The 20,118-nt window shown below is 39.4% G+C and overlaps 1 protein-coding gene, 1 long non-coding RNA gene and 1 other non-coding gene across 3 annotated transcripts in view; 1 reads left to right on the forward strand and 2 right to left on the reverse strand.

The window, feature by feature from the left end:
- Window positions 1-20,118, forward strand: part of prkcz (protein kinase C, zeta) — a 60,953-nt gene that overhangs the window by 36,227 nt on the left and 4,608 nt on the right. Inside the window, exons 12-17 of the mRNA XM_077579600.1 lie at window positions 3,627-3,762; window positions 3,876-3,963; window positions 4,087-4,206; window positions 10,359-10,438; window positions 11,678-11,767; window positions 18,171-18,286. Coding sequence (XP_077435726.1) covers window positions 3,627-3,762; window positions 3,876-3,963; window positions 4,087-4,206; window positions 10,359-10,438; window positions 11,678-11,767; window positions 18,171-18,286 — 630 coding nt within the window. The remainder of the gene's footprint in view (window positions 1-3,626; window positions 3,763-3,875; window positions 3,964-4,086; window positions 4,207-10,358; window positions 10,439-11,677; window positions 11,768-18,170; window positions 18,287-20,118) is intronic.
- LOC144060254 (uncharacterized) lies at window positions 8,887-14,146 on the reverse strand. Its single transcript, XR_013295889.1, has 3 exons — window positions 13,843-14,146; window positions 9,743-9,852; window positions 8,887-9,675 (listed from the first exon to the last, which is right to left on the reverse strand). It is a non-coding gene; the product is annotated as an uncharacterized LOC144060254 (long non-coding RNA).
- On the reverse strand, window positions 19,332-19,403 carry trnam-cau (transfer RNA methionine (anticodon CAU)). The gene has a single exon. It is a non-coding gene; the product is annotated as a tRNA-Met (tRNA).

Consider the following 20,118-nt stretch of genomic DNA (forward strand, 5'->3'; position numbering starts at 1 on the left):
ACTTGTTAATATAGAGAGGCACTGTTAGGCCCCTATCGGACCCTCCAATCTGTATTCTGGAGACAGTGGCTGTAAATATGCAAAGCAGCATGCTAATCACTCATAATGATTGTGCATATTCATGAGGCGCGCTCCTGAGGCATTCCTCCGCGCCGTGGGGATGGCGGTCTGTGGGCGACGGATGGTGCTGCCGACAGCTCGTTACTTCTATCGGTCTCTACATGCCGGCACTGCAACAAATGTGTACAATCAAGGCTGTCACGGTGAAGTTGTGGGGGAAGCAATGTGGGATTTGCCATTGCGCTGTCAAACAATCTTTTCCGCACTCTTTGACGCTCCGAGATCTGTAGCAGGCACTCAGACAGAAGGCCCGTCAATCTTCACGGAAGCTTACAGTACGTCTCTGTGACAGGTCGTAAGCAAACCCACATTGCGTTATTGGCTCCGAACACAACCACCTGTAATCGTGATGCCTTATATATACTTCATGATGTAAAGTCACATATGGTCTGTATATAAACGGTCATGTGTGAATTGTTGCTAATTGCTTATATTGCATGTAATCCTGACTATTATTTGAAACATTTTTTTAAATAAGCAGGAAACTGTAAAAATAAAAAAATGAAGTAGGGATTGAAAGAGGCTAATAATTTGTCCTCTTTTGCGTGTTCCAAAAATTTGAAGACAGACTTCTTGTAAGAAAAAACACCTTGCAAGGATGATTTATTAAACAGAGAATTCTCCCGTCACAGGAATACTGAACATCACATATGAGGTGGAATTTCAGAGTGTCCGTGTGCCCCCTCCCTTGGGAGAGAGGGCTTCTTATAGTATCGAGCTTGGAAAGTGAAACGCCTTTTAAAACACGTTATACAACAGATTTGCAGCTGTGCCGATCTCCAGACAAAATACACTCCCAGGGCACCTTTTCCCAAAACAACATCTCACAAACAAATTGAGTGGCCGTGAGCGATGGCGCAAACAGAGTGTGTGTGTGGGTGTGTGTTCGAGGCACTGAGAAGGAATTTTAGACCAAACAAGTTGTACCAGCTTAGGTTAAGGTCAAATTATACTGAGTTCAACACTATTTCACCTACTTTACACATCTATAAAACATTTCAACATGGTTAATATACGAAATAAAGAATTAAAATGTTAATAATGTCTAACAGGATACACTATAACTATATTATTTCTATCGACGCAATAATGCTTCGTTTGACTGGTTACTGTCACTTCAAGGGTTCAAGCTTCTGCTGCATTTCGTAGGAGGTAAAATGGCGGCGCTGCACATAACTTCAGAAATAAAATGTGAGCTACTCGCCAACACGGCTTGGGGACTAAAAATGAAGATATGTTGTACACACAGAAGCAGCCTACTACTACTACTACTACTTTGCTGTTCACTTATTGCGGATTCTCTCTATCGCAGATTTTTATTTTATTTTATTTGAGTGAATAAAAACAGCTCTTTCTTTCATTCAACACAATCTATTACATTTTTAAACACAATATAGAATATTTGGTAAATTAAGAAACGCGTACCATGAGAAGTTAACATTTTTGGGGGGACATTTTTCTTCTTTTAGTTCTTCTTAGCAAGTCAGTATCCCATCACTGGTAATCAATTTTTAGAACAGACCACCACAGTTAGTAAGGCCAATGTGTGTGTCTTTGTTATTTTGGTCTTGGACATGAAAATGGCCAGTAGCACTAAAATGTTTGGGGTCCTACGTTTATTCAAAAATGTGAAAAAAGGTGCATTAATACAACAGCTGTACAAAAATACATTACTGTAACAAAAAAAAAACTTCCTCCTATGGCAGAAAAGTCAGTCGACAATGATATATTGTTAAGAAATATGTTTGTAGACAATGAGGATGTTGAAAATGTTGACGGCTTTGTAACGGAATGGACGACGAATAATTACCACTCAATCCCCTGAGGTTATTACAACTGCGCTCCAGTGTTGAAGGTAAATAAATATATATGGAGTTAGATGCGACATTTGTTTGTTGACTTTTAAATATATGTTGAAGGTTTATAATAACGCCACAGGTGCACACTCTGAAATGTTTTGGGAATTTTGCTTCCATCTGCTTCAGGAGCTAAGATATCAAATATTATTATTATTATTATTAACAGGGGGTGACTCAAAAGTCACCCTTAGGTTTTAGAGGCATGTTTTGCCAGGCGCTTTAGGCCTTAATGGGTTAAGCTGCAACAACAGATATATTTGTAGTATCAATTATCGGTATTGGTGTGGAGGAGCAAAAAATAAATAAAAACGTGTCAAAAGTCAGTCCCTAAAAATATAGCACACTTGCCAATATCATGATAACTGGATATGCGTGTTTTGGTGATGAAGGGATAAAAGTTCAATAACATTCAGGTTTGATGACTATATCATCAATTCCAATACTGCTTAGCTTCTCATCACTCATAGTTGTTTGTAAATATTTATTTATTTATTCATTCATTCATTTATTTATTCATTGGTTTTAGTATGACAGTGCTGCTCTTAAAACTAGCATTGCAAGAAAAAAAATCTAGCTCTGCAACACAAATGAAAAAAAAGTCACTGAATTGTATGGCTTGATTAAATTTGTTGAGCACTCGACAATCCATTTCCCTGCTGTACTTTCCGCTGAACAACCTTGCCAGTTTCACTTTTGGATCATGGCTGTACATCATGACCTTAATTGGATTTCTTATTTTTAAAGAAACATGGAATTTTCTGATTTATTTTCATCCTGTAATGGACAACTATCGTATGACTATTTATTTTATTAGTCATGATATAAACAAGATTAAATGTGCAATTTTGGGCACAAATTAATATCATGCAAAGCTGACTGGGTTCTGAAGTGACGAGGCTTTCAGACCATGAATCAACCATGAGTTTGGTTCTGTTAGCAATGCTGAGGAATACGAACCTGGTAGCGTGGAGCTTTTAGCTTTCAATTACTACAAGGCTCGCAGACACAAAAGTGTCAAATCTGTATGTGTGGTAGACCACAAATTTGCAAAAATCACAGCTCTAAATCAAATTAAAAAACAGTCGTCATCTATACATTAGCCTGGTGCATTACTGCCTCTCATAAGTTAAATACAGTTTCATGCATCAGGTTTGCTGGTCACATGGTTAGAGTGGGACCTGGAATGGCCAATAAGATACCAGGGTTGGCATGTAGAGCGATACCTCCGCAGAACAGCAACAAAATTCTGGATCAAGATATAAAAGTAGCCTAGAAAAGTATTTGTCTCCTCGAATCATGTTGAAGCCCCAAATCAAATCCAAATTCAATATATATATATATATTTTAACATTTCACATGCAAAGGGTTACTGAAACAAAATAATTGATTGCAACATCTACAAATGTCAAAGCCAACTTTGGTGGCAATTACGTGGCAGATTTTATAGGCCATTAGAGATTCCGCTCAATTCAACCGCAAAATTATGGTCTTATTCCAGGGGGAAATTATTCATGGCAAATTGCACAATGGCTTGAGAAATGTCTGGTGCTGAAAAAAAAAAACTAGTGAGTGTGGTTTATAATTTTTTTTTGTAATTTGATATTTAACACCAATGAATCTGTGCATTTTAAAATCTTCCCCAAACAGATTTTATGCTGCTGAAATCTGCATTGCTCTGAACTTCCTGCATGAGAAAGGCATCATCTACCGAGACCTGAAGCTGGACAATGTTCTCTTGGACCACGACGGACACATCAAACTCACAGACTATGGCATGTGTAAAGTAAGAGACGATCACATTTTGAACATTTGATGAATGCAGATTACAAATTGAATTCAGTAGTAGAATTCACATGTATTTCTTGTTCTTGCTCATGTTTGTATTTGTTCTTCCAGGAGGGGATCAGACCAGGTGACACGACGAGTACTTTCTGTGGAACACCCAACTACATTGCACCAGAAATCCTCAGAGGAGAAGATTACGGTAAGTGAACAGGTGACTTATTCATGATCAAATTATGTATAAATTAAGATGATGTTAAACACATTATTAGTCGATGCTAGGAGTTGAATTTATGACTAAATAGAGCACGTTTTACTTTCTTAGGCTTCAGTGTAGACTGGTGGGCCTTAGGCGTGCTGATGTTTGAGATGATGGCTGGGAGGTCCCCGTTTGACATCATCACCGACAATCCTGACATGAACACCGAGGAGTACCTCTTTCAAGGTGAGTAGGGGGCAACTGATCCATAGCTAAGGTTTGCTGTCGTAAGATTGCACTTTTTGCCACTCTTTCAAATAGGTTCATGAAGTGTTGCACCAGGTACCGGGGAGAATTAGTGGAACTCAAAGAGCTACATCCTAATTTGTGACACATTTCAAACACCTCCCTTTTATTTCAAATATGTGTGAATTAGCGATGTGACCTCCACAAACGAATCAAGTCTTTTGAACGGCTCTTCAATGTGAACGAGTCTGGGTAGAGAGCCGTTACGTTATGGTTATGAGTAAAACATTGATGATGTACAATAATGCTTAAAAAAAAAGTATTTTGAACGGCTCTCTTAACTCTTTGACTGCCAGACGTTTTCATAAAAGGGATGCCGTGGGTGCCAGCCGATTTAAGCATTTTGACTGATCTTTCAAGGTCCACAGAAAATGTTGTGTTTGGACTATGGAAACACACATACTACCAAATGAAAGATTGGACTCTCATCTTTCATCAGAAAAAAAAATTGTTTCTACCTTATTCCGTTATTCAGTAATCAACAATAGAAAATGGTTAGTTTCACCCAAATGCTCTGTTTTGAAACAAAATACGGAAAAATCAAGCTTTTTGTGAAACGATATTATTTCATGCACTCTAGTGAATTTGACACCTTTTTTTTCCCATGAATGATGCCACAAACACCTAAACAGTGCTTTACTTCTGTAAAACACTACCACCAACAATGAAAAAGTGTTTTTTGATAGCAAAATACGTTTATTTACATTGAACAGTGTAACAATTTGACAAAACCATTTGGCAAACTATTTACAAATGTGTGCAACCGTGGTACTATTTACAATTGTGTGGATCAAATACAGTTTTTCTTTTTGTAACACTCCCCTGCGTGCAAGGAGACGGAGCAGGATTTGCACAACAGATTAGTTTCACTGGGATGGCTCCTTCGCGTGCAGACGATACACTTTCTTGCCGGCCTTTTTTTCCGGGAAATAGCAGGTATATACTGCAGTGCGTGTTTGGCCATGTTGCCATCAAGTCTACTCTCAGGATCATGATACGGTGACGTTACGGTGGTGTTACGTCTGGCTTCCTCATTGTCCTTCAGTTCCTATACCGGGTGGTTGATCCATCTTATCCGCTCCATTCATGGTGGCATCGTAGTCCAGAACCAGTGTCTTCTCCGTGATCAGACTGTACCCACTCCTCCGATGAATATGCATTGGACTCGGGGCACTCTTCGTCATCCGATTGAACGTCCGCCCGAGCAGAAGTGCTCGGTTGTGCTCCGCGTTTTTTCCGGCGTTAGCATCGCTAACCGGTGAGGCTTTATGACGTGATCATAGCCGCCGCGTCAACGCTTCCAACTTCGGCGTCAACCTCGGAGTCACCATCATCATCATCGTCGTCATCAATGTGCTCTTTAGCATTGGTCGATGCTTTTCGTCTTTGAAAAAAATGCTCAAGCGTGAGCTGCTTGCAACCTGTCTTCTACTGACGCCTACCCAATCTTGTCCAAAGATAGTCATCGCTGCCATCTAGGGGCCAAAAATAGGCATTATACTAACTAGATTTGCTTGATACTTTCAGCACAGCTGGCCAAGGCTTTCCTCCACCCATTTCCCAAAAAAAAACAAAAAAACTTGGTGAACGTCTTTTAATGTCTTTGGCGCTCCTCCGTAGGATTTTACTAAACGTTATTTAACGTTTTTGGCAGTCAAAGAGTTAAGTGAACGGTTCTGTCATGGTGGATGTGAGTGGTTGAGGGATCGTGGACCCGAATGCAGGTAAGTAAGGCAGTGAGACAGGAATCTTGTGCAATACGTGGAAGTTTAATGAAACATAGGGGAAAATGTGAGCAGAGAACCATGACTTGATGGGTGTGGACTAGTGTTGTCACGTTACCAAAATTTTGACTTCGATACTATACCCGCATAAAATACCTCTATACCGGTACTGAAACGGTACCTTGGCAAAACATCAGCAAAAGCAGCTAAATTAATGTCATCCGTTTTAAATCTTGGTGATACAGTGGCACTCCCATGACTCAATGTAACGTTGCTTGAGTGTGCGTGCGTGCAGGTCTCTGCTCTTGTCGCTCCCAATTGCTCCCAATCATCGAATACTACAAACTGGGAACAAAATAACTCACACTCCACTTAATTTTTAAGGGAAATGTCAAAAAATGCGTCACAACCTGTCGCTCTGTCAGTCATTTGGGCTTTTTCTATGCATACCTGTGATTTCCTACTGTGTGCCTGTTCATTGAACGCACCTTGAGTCCACCCACTGCAGGACTGATTGTTGCTTTTTCTTCTGCTTCTCCGCGAAAAACATTTGCTCTTGTTCCAAAACGTCACGTCTGTTGGCTTGCCGTGGCTGTCAGCCATGTAAGAAAAAAATTCTATATGACACTTTGCGCGTCATACTTTTCAACGAGGAATGGACGGCCAGCGAGCGCTTCAGTGTTTAGTGCGTGAAGCCGTCTTCCTGCGCCCTGTCGCACAAAAGCTGAAAGAGGCGTGCCGCTTACTTAAGGCGTTTTCCGCATATCGGTAGACAGGCAGCCATGCGTGTGTGTGTACCTGCCTTTAAAACAGAGTTGGCTAGCTACCAAAAGAGTAAGAAAAAAAAAAAGTATTTGTCTTCTTCGCTGATTCTTCTTCTACGCTATCCGTTAACTCCCTGTGGCTGCGCTACAGCGCCACTCCAGACTTGGCATATACATTACAGCCGTCCTCAGCGTCTTCTTTTGGACACGCGCAAGTCTTGAAATGCTTCTGTGTGTACGAGATTTGTTTGAGGGACGAAGCCGGCTTTGCTTCCGTCTGGACGGGGCCTTAATACACCTATGCTAATTACTTGACAAGACACACCTGGAGAAGACACAAGCGGCTGAGGGCACTGATAGGTTGACACACAGGCGGATGCGGTTACACATAACGAGACAAGGGGAACTGAAACATGACAGGTCCCGTCAAAAAAGCCATAAGTCCCATCATAAGTGTGAATTATTTTGTGGTAAGTGTTCTTATTCCTGATGGGTTCCGTTTGACGAGGCACTGTTTGTATAGCCGAGTAAAGCACACAGCCGCGCAGTTGCATTGCACGGTAGCGAAACATAATCTGTTGCTGTTTGATTGCTGGTATAGATCTAAGCCTGCTTCAGGCGATACTTGGGTTCAGGGGCTTTTACTTATCCAATATACTTGGAGACGGTTTGGTGCCACCCAAACAAAAAAAATATATCAATAATTTGCCTTTTGTCACCTAACTGATATTTACTGTGAGTGTGGAAGAAACAGATTTCATGTAATGGAATAAAAATGAGCTCTGAGCTGCAAAGGATTTATTTCTGTGCCAATTCAGGCTTGGATGGTTCTGGCATGCTCCGTTAGAAATCACTAACGGGGTTAATTTTATTTTCTTCAAATGTTAATTAGCTTTAGTTCACTGATGTGTCTCAAACCCAAGCTGGCCTGTGTTCATATATGACATCATTCGACATTGAATCTTCTTATTTGCTCATTTACCTGACATCGACACTAGTGCCTGGACTCGGACCATCATCAGCACTCCAGATTCTCGTTCATATCAACGGCCGAGTCCCGAATAAACTCGAATCACTTACTAAACTGTACTTTTACCGAAAAATGTTTCATAGTCCCAACATATGAAAAATCGATTTTGATCAAACTATGAAATGGTAAATAGAGTGCACTTTAATAGCGTTTCATCTTCATACGTTGACGGAGCCATATTCACGGATCACATTCAAACATATTGACTTACCGACGTCTACACTGTCCGTTGATGCAGCGTACCAACTGCACAGAAATAATAAATAACTTACCTTGAGCAGCAGGCCCCCTGGTGGACGGATGTTGTTTTGTTCCATTTTAAATCCATCTGCGTCATGTGTAGCTTGCTCAGCAAACACACATTCCTTCCCCGCGTCCACTAAGAACTGCCGTACATGTAAAGCAATTCCTTTACCCATTATAATATTTGTTTTTAACAATATTTAAGTCGTAAAAATGACCAAAATTTGCCTCATTGTATTACTTTGGCCACTTGACCTACAGTATTCCATCCAAAGGGTGGAGGATCTTTTCTTTTTGTAGGTAGCGATATGACTAAAATAGTTGGGATTATAACAATATGTACTGTACTGACTTGCATGTACAAAGCAATGTAGATGTATGAACGACAGTTTTATATGAAAACTCCTAATTAGGTTTTCTATTTTCTTATTTGTGTTTCCTCGAGCCATATGGTGCATTACATTGCACATCCCCCATCACACTCTGCTCCTCCTCCCAGCTTTGCAGAACAGAAATTCCTCCATAATGCAATAGCCTGGGTGATGCAATATGTCTATGCTGTGACTGTCAGTAGCATAGAGTGGCACCGTAGCTAGCATCTGCTACCAGTATAGCAGCCTCCTACTGGTTTTGCTGGTAGAACAGCAGGTTACTGGATACGTGCCTTTTGAACGGATATCAAGTCTTTCCCTATAGGAGCTGCTCAGCCATATGCCACTGAGCAGAACCGTGAGCCAGGTCCTACTTTGGGCATCAGTGATGCATGTGCCAGCCTCAGAGCTTTAGTCAGACAGAAACCCAGACCTTGAAAAATGTTTGATTCATAAGAAAAACAGCCCCACCGTGCTAGTCATATTAAAAGTCAACACATTTCACACAATTATTTTTTCAGGCCTCCAGCATATTATGGTTTTATTGTTTCTGCATTCATTTGTCACATATTCGTATGCTGCCTGTGGGGCAATGACTCAAAAAATGATTTAAAAAAACTCAATCTAAGCCAAGCTGATATGCCAGTGAGCATCATTATGTAAAGTTTTTTAGTTGATCTGTTTCTGGATTGCATTTTCAAGTCCCATACAGTCACCATAATTCTATTTTTCCAAGTTTTATGGAATTAGATTGTGAATAATGGATATAGATAAGGTATAACATATAGCTACATATTCCCTAAATTAGCAGGGTTATATTTTAAAAAGTCAGAAAATTGTTAAATAAGCAATAATGCTTTAAGACATTACAACAAAGTCAAGATTGGCATTTGTATTTTTATTTTTTTTATGCCGGACGCCAATATTACCCCCTTTTTACTGAAAATGAATATCGACTCCAAATATCGGTTATTAGTCTCCTTGACTACTGATAATTGGCATCTGTGTCGGCCCTGAAAAACTCATATCGGTCTATCTCTAGTCAACATTCACTAATCAGGCACAGTTAAGCCTACATTTTTTATTTCTGCAACACACAAATAATAAAGGCTTGCAAACTACTTGAAGGAAAGTAACACATTTGTCTAATGTCCAAATAAATCAGAGTAGGTAGGGGGCACATAAGTAAAAAAAAAAAAAAAAAGAAGAAAAAAAAGTTGTTGTTTTCTTAAAGCCGCCATCTCGCAACGTAAGAGACATAACTTGTGAGCCGGCTTCTGCAAGAATAGAAAATTAGTTGTCCATTCATTCATTCATTCATTAAAGCTCAATTTTCTGAGTCACCTTAATCTGTATTTTGAAGCAAGTGTTGTCTTCTCTGCAAATATCCTCCATTTGATTGGCTCATTTTGGTCATGTGATCACAACAGCTCTTTACAGTCTGTGACAGCGGACTGCAAGAGAAGAAAAATAAACAGTGTGTGATTATACACATAGAATACTTTATCTTTATTTACCGACATTTGACTGTGGGTACTTTATTTTCTTTCCCAGTTTAGTAACTAGCAAGAGAATTAGCAGTTGAAATGAAATGGTATGTTTTCAATGACAGCTAGCTAGCATTGTCATAATTTTGGAATGTACAGTAAAAGAAGGATTGGTTATAATGAAGTGCACGTATGTGAACCAACATATTGAGAGGAACATCTTTCAGTTTTCCATACAGTTGTTTTTGTTGTTTATCACTGTTGCAATGCGGGAGTGTCAAGGCTATGTGTGCACCATCAAAATGGAAAGAACCAACAGAATGGAGTCTTGCGTGTCTCCACCCTTCCTTGGACTCCCACGCAGCAGACATGGTGACCCACAGGCAGTTAGGACTGTGAATCATCCTCACGATTGTCCTTTTCTTTCTTTTCCCTCTCACCATTCTTTTGTTGCTGTCCTCTTTTGCCAACAGTTATTCTTGAGAAGCCTATTCGCATCCCAAGGTCTTTGTCAGTGAAAGCTGCCAGCGTGCTCAAGGGTTTTCTGAACAAGGTGAGAGACGACCGCCAAAGCAGCCCTTGTTCTGCACGAACATGAATTGGACTGTTGGTTATAGGCAGATAAATATTCCAAAAATAAATTAACAAAATAGGGCATGGGACAAAATACATAATAATTCACATATATTACTCAGCAGCTTATGCATTGTTCAGTAAACTAGATTATTATTATTATTTGTAATCGATATTCAATAGACGGCATCTGACGTCCAGGGCCATGTATGTTAACACTCAGGATACGTCTGAGCCACATGAGAGTAGAGAAAGATATTCAGTAGGAGGGAGGTCTTTCTAATTGTAAGTGCAGCCGAACTCCACAAAATGATTATTACACATCCATAAGCAAGACCTTTGCACTTGGTTATCTTCATTGCCATTTACACTCCAACTGTTGTTTATTTGGACTTCAACCCACTCGCACCACACTGCTTACAGAAATACTCACAAATGTGGATGATAAACAGTCCACAAAAATACATTCCACCCTGAGAAACATTTGCACAAAACGTACTTGCTGTATTGTTTAACTCATTCACTGCCATTGACGCCTATAAACGTCAAAAATTCATTTGAACTATTTCTATTAGTTTAATATTTTTTTTCCACTTTAGTTAACAAGAGCATGAAAACCCAGAATTATTTTTTTTTTAAATTAAAGATTGTTAAAAATTAGGGGCGGCAGGCGATTAAAATTTTTAATTGTAATTAATCGCATAACTTTAATAGTTAACTCACAATTAATCAAAATTTTACATCTGTTCTAAATGTACAATATTTATAATAATAATAATAATATATTATCCTAGGTTTTTATACAATAGTTGGCAAAAGTGGAAAAAAAAAAGTTAAACTAATAGAAATAGTTCAAATGAATTTTTGACGTCTATAGCCGTCAATGGCAGTGAACGAGTTAATGTCTGCAATGTTCCGATTTTGTTACATTATTGTAGTGGTGAAGAGCTCGGTCCGAGCACATGTATATGATGAAGCAACAATATTATTTATTTTCCACGCAGCCTCCTTCCCTCAAGAACTGTAACATCTGAAATGCAATATGAAATATCCTCCTCATTCAGACTCATTTACTTTCCATATGAGGCTCCCATTTAGGTTTGGGGGGGGGGGGTGGATAGAGAATCCAGATGTGACATTGTTTGAATTGTTTTGCTATGAGAGAAAGAAAAAAATTGCTCAAGTTCAGATTTTTGAACAGCTGTCTTGTTTCCAACAGGACCCTAAGGAGCGGCTGGGTTGCCAGGTCCAGACAGGTTTCACAGATATCAAGTCCCACACATTTTTCCGCAGTATAGACTGGGAGCAGGTAAGTGTGTTAACAGTTAGGTTGTTGTGGTGGTCATCAGTGGATGTGAAATACACATTTTGTAATGAAAGAATGGAATGAAGAAAATAGTTTACAATGTGCATCCGTATTGAACTTAACAAAATAAAAGCATTCAAAGTTGTGCAAAGGAGTCACTGTAACACAATTAACCGATAATCAATTAAATAAAAATGCATATATTTGCGGGGACTGTGGTCAAGTTGTATTTTACAGTTTTTAAAATTTGCAGAATTTCACAAGTTACTTTGTGTTAAAAATTAGTCAGCTCTTTATATGAAAAGAAAAATGCACTGAGCTGTCACCATTGTCTTACAAACACAATTATGCCATGTAGAGAAAGAAAAATGACCAACACAAATCAATGTCACACTTATTTTTTTTACAGTAGTGTACCTATTTATTTATTTTTATGAATTGTTATGAAATTAATCAATGACTAAAAATGCAACCATTTTCCATATTCCCCAGTTTTATGTTAAGGAGTATGAAAAATTAGATATAGAATATTGTACACTTTATCATAAATTTAGATAATAATCGTGAGTTAATTATTGAACTCAGGCGATTAACTACAATTCAAAATTTTAATCAAGTGACACCTCTAGTTGCTCCAAAACCTGTATGAACCTTCCAGCATTAATGGTGCCTTCACAGACGTGGAAGTTTATCCATGCTATGGGCACTAACACATCCACATATCATCAGCAATGATGCTGGCTTTTAAACCTTGCTCTGATGGTCCTTTTCCTCTTTGGCTCAGAAGGCACGACAGCACCCATGATTTTTAAATATAGTTAAAAATGTGGACTCATCAGATCATAGAAAAAAACAAAATCACAACTACTGTGCTAAAAGGACCTTCATCTTAATAAATCACATGATCGATCTTTGTGCATCCCACGGCTGTAACGGGGCTGATCTGATTAACAGAGGGGAGCCAAATCAGAATGAATCACCTCACATGCAAACAGGTGACCACAGATCTCCATTATTAATTTCAATCGGAATGACAAAAAAGTCTCCATGAAACCCAGCTATTGTGCGTCATCGGCTATTAACTCATTCACTGCCATGGACGGCTATAGACGTCAAAAATTCATTTCAACTATTTCTATTAGTTTAACATTTTTTTCCACTTTTTTTAACAAGAGTATGAAAACCTAGAATTTTGGGGGGATATTTAGAACAGATATAAAATCATGAGTTAACTAATGAAGTCACGCGATTAGTTACGATGACAAATTTTAACCGCCTGACACCCCTAATTTGTAATAATCTTTTCTTTTTTAAATCTTTTTTTTAAGAAAAAATTAGGGGCGTCAGGTGAATACATTTTCTAATTGTAATTAATCGCATGACTTCACTAGTTAACTCACGATTAAAAAAAAAAAGATTATTAAAAAATGGGGGCGTCAGGTGATTAAAATTTTTAATTGTAATTAATCGCATGACTTTACTAGTTAACTCAACTCTTAATAACAAATTGGATATCTGTTTCAAATGTGCACTAATTTTTTTCTAGGTTTTCATACTCTTGTTAACAAAAGTGGATTTTTTTTTTATTAATTAGTTAAAATTAATTTTGGACGTCAATGGCAGTGAACATGCACGTGCATGTGTTTTCAGTTCCACATTAAAACATTACTAATATGGCACTTTATAATGTTAGTGCCATGCAATGTCCCAAGTGGGACTAAGTCTAAGAGAGTCAGGTAGAACCGCACTGAGGAAGAAAACAATCGTCAGTGTGTTAATGAGTTGCTGCCACAGTGACTGTGAAGTACACACCAAAGGCAAACTGGGGAAAGATATCAAAGCGCGAGAGATTTCTGAGTGCAGCAAGCGGCCCCTATATAGTGCAGAGGGAAAACAAGTTGACAAAGCTTTGAGAGGTGGAGAAGCGACGCTCTCTGCCCTCAAACTACAAGCCTGTCTCCCGTCCTGACAGGCCTGGCACACTGCAACTGTTGTTACTACGTATTAATATTCATCAGACAGTTCCCCGGGGTGCGGCTTTACTCTCTGTAGAGATGACACATTTGAATATAATTTACCTGCCTCTCTCTTTCATTCGCTTTCCAAATGCGAGGTTCTTTATTGCCAGACAAGTGTCGAGCTTGATGAGAGCGCTGATGGAATTGATCCTTTGCGATGATCATTGCTATTGTTGTGGAGGAGATCTTTTCCTCCGCGTGTTCGTTTTCTTTCAGGTAGTGAGAATGTTGATTATCTGGATACAGGCTGGAGATCGGTGAACAGTTCCTTCGAAGCTTTTATTTCTACAGAATATTCCGGGCACAAGTGAGTTACTGACAATGGCTGTAGCCTCTCACAAGTGCGAAGATTGCAGAGGACTTACAATATTCTTATACTATCTTGAAGGGCGGTACCACACAGTTTCCAGTAAACAGATCAACCGGAGTTTACCGGACGTACAGAGATACATTCAAGGACACTATTCACAAAACAAAAGCCCATTTGAGGAATAGAGGAGGTTTTTCAGTCACCTGGCAGAAATTGCGATAACACTCACAAAGATACATCCGCAGAACAAAGCTCTATTGAGGAAATAAGGAAATTAAAACAGTTATGACTAAATCTGGGCAGAAGACCCTCTTCATTATCAATCACTACAGCCCTTCGTTACCAATGAAATCAGACATCAAAGTAGTGCTTCCGATTATGAATCAATGGAACTAATCTTGTGGTGTTCCATTTTGAATTCATCATGCCATTCTATACGTCGCTTATCCACAAGGAAGTGGGAATTTCTCCCAACTGACTCAAGAAGTGATGATTCCAAATTTCACGAATCTCAGTACCTACAGTAGGTGTGTTTGAAAGTGCTGACCATGCGAACTGAGGCCAGTAAGACAAGCCTATTTGACTTTGGGCCTTGATCCTGGAATGGCCTTCAGTCGGCTCAAACTGGCCTCCTTGGCCTGTTTGAATCATTTAAAACCAAAAGTTGCTGAATTTTTTGATTCCAGTTCTCTGCACATTGACTTAGTAACTCTTACTCATAGTATGCTAGTCTACTGTCGCGTTGTTCTGCTTGCATTTTGTACATTTGTTCAGTACTTACTGCTCTCCTTTGTTGGTGGATGGTAATTTACTGATAGTAGTTTTCTGTTGGTAATTCACACTGTGCTCTTTTGTCTTATCTTTTTGTGTTCTTTTACGCGTATATTTGTAATGTTATGGTGTGAATTGTGTACCACCGTTTTGGCCAGATCACCCTTGAAAAGAAGACCTCGGCCTCAATGCGTTTTCATTTTCTTCTCAAGTAAATATTTTTCATTGATTGAGACCCAAGACTGATCCCTTCAATGGGCACTTTTGAATTGTCCACTGAATGTGAATCAATCCTACGCTAGCTCCGAAAAAGTCTGCTATATGAATGTGAACGGCCATTGGGTCAGGACATCTCGAACTATGCTACCTCTTTCTTCTGATTCATCAATGCATTCTGAAGGGCCGCACTAGGAAATCTACCTGGAAATGAAAATTTTCTTGATTAGACTGTGCCAATTGCTTCCCGTAAGAGGAGCATTGAACTTATTTGTGAAAATTACAGTTGGCTTTTTTTTTTTTTTTGAACGGGGAAAGATTTCTACATATACCCTCACATGTGGCATGTTTCGATTACGGAATGCCTTGGACACAGCGGTAGTTTATGTCCCATCTAAAAGTTGCCGTTGTTGCTTGGTTGGTGTTCAGAATTCTAATCCATGACGTACAATCGGCTCAATCATCATTTTAAACTTCAGTCTCATTTGCAAGATAGAATGTCATATCCCGGTGAGCAACTAATGATTATTTGATGTGTCAATTATTGATTAATTGGTTAACTAGTATTATTTGCAGCTCTTTATTAAAAAACGGGACATTTTCAAACTGACAGTGCAGCAAATGCACAATCACATTGATCAAGATTCAGTTAACTGGTTTGGTCCTGTCAAAAAAATGACAATTTTTAAAAAAAAAATTGCTTTCCAAATGAAAAGCAGATGTTTGAAAGGCAGTTTAATAGACCAAAATGACTGCAGAAGCAGATCAGTGCAGGCATGCAGGGAGAGACTCGGAGTGAAAGAGGCACACAAACAGTGCTACATCACTTCAGCTGGGGGTTGCTTGCTTGCTCAAGGGCACCTCAATAGCAGATTTCTGTTAGGCGTAACACATTTTAAGTAAGTCATGGAATATAGGATCGTTCCAATTCAGTATTGTGTTATGTTGTCAAGACCGGTGCTTTGTTGGATTTCATAGACTAAACTGCAATGTGAACCCCTGGATGGTGAAAATAGACGTTGCCAACTGAAGATTTTGAGATAATCAATTCTCCTGATGCTTTTTGTCCGAACTTCCTTTAATCTGAATCAAAGGTCTGCCTTTCTGTCCGGCAAGATTGTTAATGATGGGCTATGCAGTTACACACTGAGTGAAGGCACTGGGATGAGCTTTCCGCTCGATTCTTCTTTGAATGTATTCTTCCTCCGCTTCATCAAGTTGTTGTTGTACTCTATTGATGTTTTTAAGAGTGATAGCGTGTAGCTTAGCAGACAACCTTCTGAGCTTCCTTGACTAAAGCACGCAGGCTTTCTGGCCTATTGTTCTGTGTTTTTCTTCTTTGAGAGCGTTGCTAGCGCATCTTCCTCAGTGGTTGAACTTGTGCTGGTGTTGTTGTAAATTGTTTCGTCGCCATCAGCAGGTTGTGAAGTAACGTCAAAGCAATTCCAAACTTCCAAGGTCAAACTCTGGGGATGCACATATACAAGACATTTTATTCAATCAATTCCTTTCATTGGATTCAAAGCAAGTTTTCTTGGCTGTCTAAGGCTAAGGCGTATGACACTTGCCTGACACTTTCTTACTCGTAAGGAAATACTCAATCTGAGATTCTGTTCCCAATGGATGTTGTAATGTTCATTGCTTATTTGCTGTTTTCATAAATTTGGTATTTGCTGCTGTTAAGTGGAATTCTCCTGCATAATAAAGCAGTTGCGATTAATTTTCTTGTTATACGTAAAGTACACATCCTCCACTTTGAGGTTTTCCTAAAATGAGTCTACATGAGAATCATCATTCACGTTAGTTGGCCAATCTGGTTTTATGCCAACGTTTTCTAGTCTAGTCTCAGGATTTGCATGCTGGCTGTTTGCTGTGCTTTAATGCGACCTATTTCATTTTGAGCTGGCTCACTGGGCTTCTCTCAGAAAGCAGAAATTAGTCACACCTAACTTTCCACCTCTGAAACTAATTGAAATAAATATCCATTAATTAATATTTATTAGGAAATAATACACTTTTGGCAAGATGATTTAAAAAAATTAAATAATAATTTTGACCATGCATAGCACGTGTTGTTAAATTTGTATACCATTTCAAATCTAATATCTAAAACTTATACTGAAACTAACTAAAACTAAGCATTTATGAAATAACTAAAACTAATAACAAAACCACTTTGAAAACTAATTAAAACTAACTCAATTTAAAACTCAAAAATGAAATAAAAACTAACTAAAATAAAAAAAAACTATAATAACCCTGGTTTTAATACATCAGCTTCACTTTGCATATGAATTATTCTTTGTGTTTTGTATTAAATAAGGAATTACCAGGACAGATTTTTCTTAATTTGTTAATTAAATCTATGAAGCTGCTGTTGACAAGTAATATTTGGTTCGTAAGCAACAAATATTGGGAAATATTTTAGATTTTTTTTTTTACCCAAATGACAAAATAGGACTCCGACTATTTTGACAAATATGTGAAACAAATGTTCAACTTCTTGCTAAGCAAGCCGCCATTATCAGTGCCGGTCTGATTCATTGTTTCCCAGAGAATGTCTTCAGATATGAAACCATGGAAACCAACTATATATAAACTCCCATGGCATAAAGTAACGCTGCAACCTCAATTACTTCTTCTTCTTGATGGATTCATTGATATTTGAAGCATTAAAAGATAATACATAGCTTAGACCAGGGGTGGCCAAGTTGGGTCCTCGAGAGCCACTATCCAACCTGTTTTCCATGTTTCTCTCCACTAACACACCTGATTCATGATCAGGATCATTATCAGGCTTCTGCAAAGCTTGCTGATGAGCTGATCATTGGATTCAGCTGCGCTGAAGGAGGGAGACATAGAAAACAGGCTGGATATTGGCTCTCTAGGACCCAACTTGGCCACCCCTGGCTTAGACAATACCTCTTTAGTGACGCTTTTGCGCTGTTGCGAACTTTAAGTACACTTGAACATGTACTTTAGCACTGTTGAGCAAACAGAATCAAAATGTATATTTGTGTACGTATTTAATTAAAACATTGGAGCCTGGTGAATCGACTGATTCAGAATGTTTGTTGTTGTTTCCATAAAGCTGGAGAAGAAGGAGATGACGCCGCCCTTCATGCCTCAAATCTCAGACGACTACGGCCTTGAAAATTTTGACACACAATTTACGAATGAGCCAGTACAACTAACGCCGGATGACGAGTAAGTACCACTTTTTCAATTGTCATGACCACCATCATTACCTCAATCAATCCCAAAAACGTGTAAACACGTTTTTTGAATACTTCGTTCGTCCCTCCCCAAAACGCGTCTACACGAAACGTAGTTGACGTCAATTAACGTTGATGGCGGTACTCATTGGGATTGCAGGAAAATAGTTCAAAATAACATAGACGAGAGATCAGCCAGGGCCATGTTGCAACAAGCTCTTTTTGTCAATGTTTTCACCAATGGGAATATTGATGAAACTGCAGTTCATTGCTGCAAAACGAAAACAGATATACTGTAAATATACTTTTTTTTTGCTGATAAAAGAAGAGTCTCTAGTCTTTTTTTTTTGGTAGGTTTCATGTTTTATATTGTTTATATATCCATCCATCCATTTTCTTAACCGCTTGTCCTTTTTGACCGATACTACGTCACACGCACGTTTGTAGTCACGATAAATGGCGGATGATAAAGCAAGATATATTTGGGGAGGCGAAGAAAGACGATTCTTTATATAATTAATTAAAGAAAACAAAAAAACATTAAAGCAATTTTAGATGGCTTTATTAACAACAGCTCTCAATGTAACGACACAAAACCAGCATTCCCACCTGGAACTCCCCATTGTCCCAAAGTTCCGCCACTACAACGTCATCTCGCGCCGGAATATTGGCAAAAGAAGGTAAGCTAAAGGTAAATTCCACTGATTGTCACACCCAACTAAGTGGGGGCGAAATTCGTTCTCCGCATTTGACCCATCCCCTGAGGGAGCGGTGAGCAGCAATGGTTGCGCTCGGGAATCACATGGTGATCTAACCCCCCCCCAATTCCAACCCTTTATACTGAGTGTCAAGCAGGGGGGCAATGGGTCCCATTTTTATAGTCTTTGGTATGACCCGGCCGGGGGATTGAACCCACAACCTCCCAGTCTCAGGGCGGACACTCTACCACAAGGCCACTGAGTTGGTAAAGAAATACTTTGTAGAAGTTCAACAACATCCTAGACTGAGGATTGTGCTAATAAATAACCAGGTCGAGATAGCAGAGGATGGTTTCGATCCATCGACCTCTGGGTTATGGGCCCAGCACGCTTCCGCTGCGCCACTCTGCTGCTTAGCGGATTGAAACGGGCATGTCCGTTTTGTGCATTTTCACAAAATTTGCATACACATTTTGAAACATTTGGATAGAAAGCTGACTATTGTTGCAAAATAGTGGCTGGATTAAATGTCAAGTGACGCGCTGAGGAATTTGATTTTTTTCTATACTGCTTAAGACCTTCACACTTAAGTAAGCAGCAAGATGATGCATGCATGTAGCAACCGGATCTGTAAGTGTTTTCTGGAGCCTTATTAAATAGCCATCATGCTCTGAACCCATGACAGATGCCTTTTGCTCTCTCACCTTTTGAACTGTCGACGTGGCGCACTTCTTCAAAACCAGCCTGGGGCCGGATGAGCCTTTCAGCTCATTAAGAGACTTCGGCGAGGCTGCTCCAGAGTGCGTCCAAACTCGTGTGACAGAATTAGACGGCGCCGGTCCATGGCAGACTTTTGGAGAGGAAAGGGTGGATGTTGAGGGGGTTGGGGGGGTTGGGGGGGTTCCACTGAGGGGAGATGAACTGCGGGGAGGGGGTGGAGAGCACTCTGCCAGTTCAAATAGTAGAGATATCAACCTTGCATCAAACGGCAAAGCACATCAAAAGAAGGCGCTTGGTTCTTTGCTGCCTCTCACACTTTATCTCCCCATCCCCGTCCATCTCTTCCCTCTGTTACCAGGGAGAGAGGCTAATGTCGCCCACTCCCGCTACGAGGGGGTGACGCAAA

Source organism: Vanacampus margaritifer, chromosome 1 (genome assembly GCF_051991255.1).
Source record: "Vanacampus margaritifer isolate UIUO_Vmar chromosome 1, RoL_Vmar_1.0, whole genome shotgun sequence".
Classification (NCBI taxonomy): domain Eukaryota; kingdom Metazoa; phylum Chordata; class Actinopteri; order Syngnathiformes; family Syngnathidae; genus Vanacampus; species Vanacampus margaritifer.